At 19.2% G+C, this 3,914-nt stretch overlaps 1 protein-coding gene across 1 annotated transcript; it reads left to right on the forward strand.

Annotated features, from left to right (window-relative positions):
- Positions 1-1,696: 1,696 nt before the first annotated feature.
- PRELSG_0015100 (Plasmodium exported protein, unknown function) lies at positions 1,697-2,906 on the forward strand (the record flags this gene model as incomplete). Its single annotated transcript, XM_028677790.1, has 2 exons — positions 1,697-1,891; positions 2,004-2,906. 2 exons carry the CDS (start codon positions 1,697-1,699, stop codon positions 2,904-2,906), a joined length of 1,098 nt encoding a protein of 365 aa, XP_028531352.1.
- Between the last annotated feature and the right edge of the window lie 1,008 nt (positions 2,907-3,914).

Here is a 3,914-nt window from a genome sequence, read left to right on the forward strand (position 1 = left end):
CAACAAAATTCTTAATCTTCATTCAAAAGAAAATAAAAATAAAAATAAAAACTTTATGTTTCCCTTTTATAATACTTAAAAATATAATAAAAAAGAAAAAATAGATGTATATATTTTTTTCAAATAACATCAGCACGCACATAACTTGCTTTTTTCTAACTAGGAAGTCGAATTTTTTTATTATAAAAAGTTAATATCTTTTTTAACAAAGCATATAATGCAAAATATGACAATAGAATAAAGGATAAGAGAGAAAAAAATAGTGATATATATATAAATATATGTTAAAATGAAATGAAGTAGTTATTCATATGAAAATACTAAAATATTTGAGAATTAAAAAAATATGATTTCAGCAGAAAGTATTTAGAGTTAATTTTTTTGAATAAAAGGGAGTAATGAGCAAAATATTTGTAATAAGAGTTTTTTTTTTCTTACTTTTTTTATTATAAAATATTTATAACATTTGCTTGGGAAAAAATCAAAACTTTTAAAAAATTGTAATTAAATTAATAAGTGTAATTATATATTTCCTGTATATATAATAATAATAATATTTAAATTTATTTGTATATCAAATCAGAAACTTGTTTTTTTAAAATTTTTCTTGAGTTTTCTTTATTTGAACAAATAATTTATATGAAAAAATAAAATTTTTCGAATATAATATATTTTCTTTTAAATGCAACTTTTATATATCTTCTAAACATGTTTCTCATTTAGAATACTCATTCATTTTATTTTTTATGGATCAATATCACCATTTCCTCTTCAAATGTGCACTTTACTAAATTATTTGATTTTTTAAACACATTTTGTATTTAGAACATATTTTTATTCTTCTAATTTATTCCTAGTGAAAAACCCAAGAAATTCTTTCATAATATAGTAATTTAGATATTTTTTAAGAGTGAAAAGGAAAATAGTCAACAAATGAAAGAAATGATTACTAAAATAATATGAAAAAAATAAAATAATAAAAAAATTATTCAAATAAATGTTATTTATATATATAGCAAATAAAAAGTTCAAAATGACAAAGAAATAAGAATGAAAAAATACCATAATATAAAAAATTCACTTATTAATAATCCTATCTAAATTTTTATAATCTAATTTTTTTTTTTTCTTATTAATTTATTTATTCACTTATTTATTTCTTACACATTGTTAAGGTATTTTGAAAAAATAAATAATTTTAAAATATTTTAGTTCCATTAAAAGAAAATATTCAATAAAAATAGAAGATGAAAAAATAAGAATAAAAAAGAAAAGTTAAAAATAAATAGAATCTTTCATAAATAATTTTAAAATATATATAAAAAAAAATATTTCATGTATGTTTACTTTTTTAAATATAAAATTTTTTTTAAATAATTTTTTTTTTTTTTTCTCATGTTAAGGATTTTAGAGTTATAAATTTAGATATTTATTTAATTTTAATTATATTAATATACAATTTTTCTATAAAGATTCCAAAGTCAATTATTTAAGTTAAAATTTTTTGAAACAATATTTTCTCTTTAGCGTTTCTGTATATTCTCTTTTGATTTTACAGTTTTACCAGTTTTTTTTTTTTTATATCGAAAGTATTTGTCCTAAGTTTAACTATAGAATAATACATTATACTAGAGAATATATTAAGAACATTTTTTTATCAAATAGAATTATTTTTTAAATATATTAATAATTAAATATGATATTTTTCAAAGGATTAATTGATAATCTAAATAAGTGGTTTTTAGCTTTGTGCAATATTCTCACAAAAAAATATTTCACATATTTACATATAAATAGAAGAGAAATTATTAAGAAGAGGAACTATAAGATTTCTGTTCACTTTAAACTTTTTATTATATTATTTCTTACTTTTTTAACTTTTCTTTTAGAGGTAAGATAAAATTCATAATAAAAATGTACCTATTTTTATAATAAGACATTTATTTGAATTAAAATTTTATAAATATTCGTTTTAATGATTTAATATTTTAATTTTATTATAGTGCTTAATAAAGCAGAGAAATCTATTAATATCTTCACTAAGATTCAATGAAAATCATTTAAGGTTGTTAGCAGAGAAAGAGCAAGATGATATGAATAAGCATATACATATCGATAAATCATGGGAAAAATATAATAAATATTTTAAAGATACAAAACTTGCATTAATAGAATATATGCTATATAATTGGGAAATTCGTTGTAAGTATTATGACGTAAGATGTACTATAGATGGAAGAGTATGGGAACAAGAAAAATTCAAGGATTTTTACGATAAATTATGTGAGGATATGGAAAGTATTCAAACTATGGTTACTGAAGAATATGAAAAATTGAAGAAGAGCTCTCTTAAGGATAAAAAACTCTCTGAATTTTTTAAGAAGAAAAGAAAAGAGTTAAATAAATTTAAAGATAAAACCAAACGTCATTGGTCTAAAAATTACTTAAAAGAATTTAAACTCAAATACGTCAGATATAATAATAAAGGAAGGAATCCTTATTCATATAATAAAAATAAATATTCAGGTATCAACTTATGGTTGTGTAGTGATGCTGCATTTTTTTTAATTATGAAAAGTTCATTATTGGATTATATTCTTGAAAAATGGGAAGACTATTGTTATTATCGTCCAATAAGATATACCCTAGATGGAAAAATGTGGGAAGAAGAAAAATTCAAGTACTGGTACGATAAATTGCATAAGGATATAGAAAATATGAATGCTATGATTCTTGAAGAGCAAGAGAAGTTCATGGAGGGTTCTCATACATATGAAGAATTCATTAATTTTTTTAAGTCAAAAAAAATGAAATGTATGAAATTTAGAGAAAGCATATATGATTGGTCTATTCAATATCTGAATGATTTTAAAAAAGAGTGGAAACAATTAAAAGATAAAAAGTAAAAATAGAGAAGGAATATGGATAATAACTACATTGTTATATTACGTCTTTAAAACTTTTATAATGAATTCAGACTTTAAGTTTAATTTGTTGCTTAATTGTTGATTTACTAATTGTCTATTTAATATATTTTATATAGCTTTGAACAAATGGATTAGTAAGAATAGCATGTAAAAATGATCTATTAATTTATTCTGTAGTAAAGTTAATTATTATAATATATATATATATAAATCCTATCATATTATATTACTATTAAAATCGTGATAAATTAGGATTTTATATGACTCTGGTTTATTATTTTCCTTCTTATTGACTTTTCTAGATTATTGGTTAATAAAAGGTATTATTAACCTTTTGTAGAATGCTAAGCTAGTTGCTAGTTGTATACGTACAAGTTAGCCATGCACTGACGCTAGTCCTATAAATTAAAAAAAAAAAAAAAAAAAAAAAATATAAAATTATTTTTTTTTTGTTTGTTTATTAATATATATATACATCTTTGTAATTATAAAAAAAAATTAATTATATTTTTTTTTTATAAAGTTTTTTTTTTTTTTTTGATGAGAGATCATGTTATGTTATGTTATGTTTTAATTTTTAGGTAAATAAAAATTAAAGGAAAGAAATGTTAACTTATTAAAACTTATGAAATAAGAGAAATGTTTATGTATTATTCAATGTATATCTTGAAATAACATTGAATATCATAAAATTTTGACTTAATAACTTGTTATAAATTATTTATATGTTTTTAATTAAAAGAAGATATTAATTCTTTGTAAATAAAAACTCATTTATAACTGTTAATAGGATTATTAAAAGTTGCAGTAAAATTTAACTTCGATTAAATATTATGCATCATAAGAAAACAGTATATATATATATATAATAAAACGAATATATATACATAAACGTATACTTAGTTATACATGCTCTTTATTAATTTGTTTGTTTAATACTCTAGCAAAGTCATTAAACGGGCAATTAATAAATCAATTGGCGACAAC

Source organism: Plasmodium relictum (assembly GCF_900005765.1).
Source record: "Plasmodium relictum strain SGS1 genome assembly, contig: PRELSG_00_v1_148, whole genome shotgun sequence".
Classification (NCBI taxonomy): domain Eukaryota; phylum Apicomplexa; class Aconoidasida; order Haemosporida; family Plasmodiidae; genus Plasmodium; species Plasmodium relictum.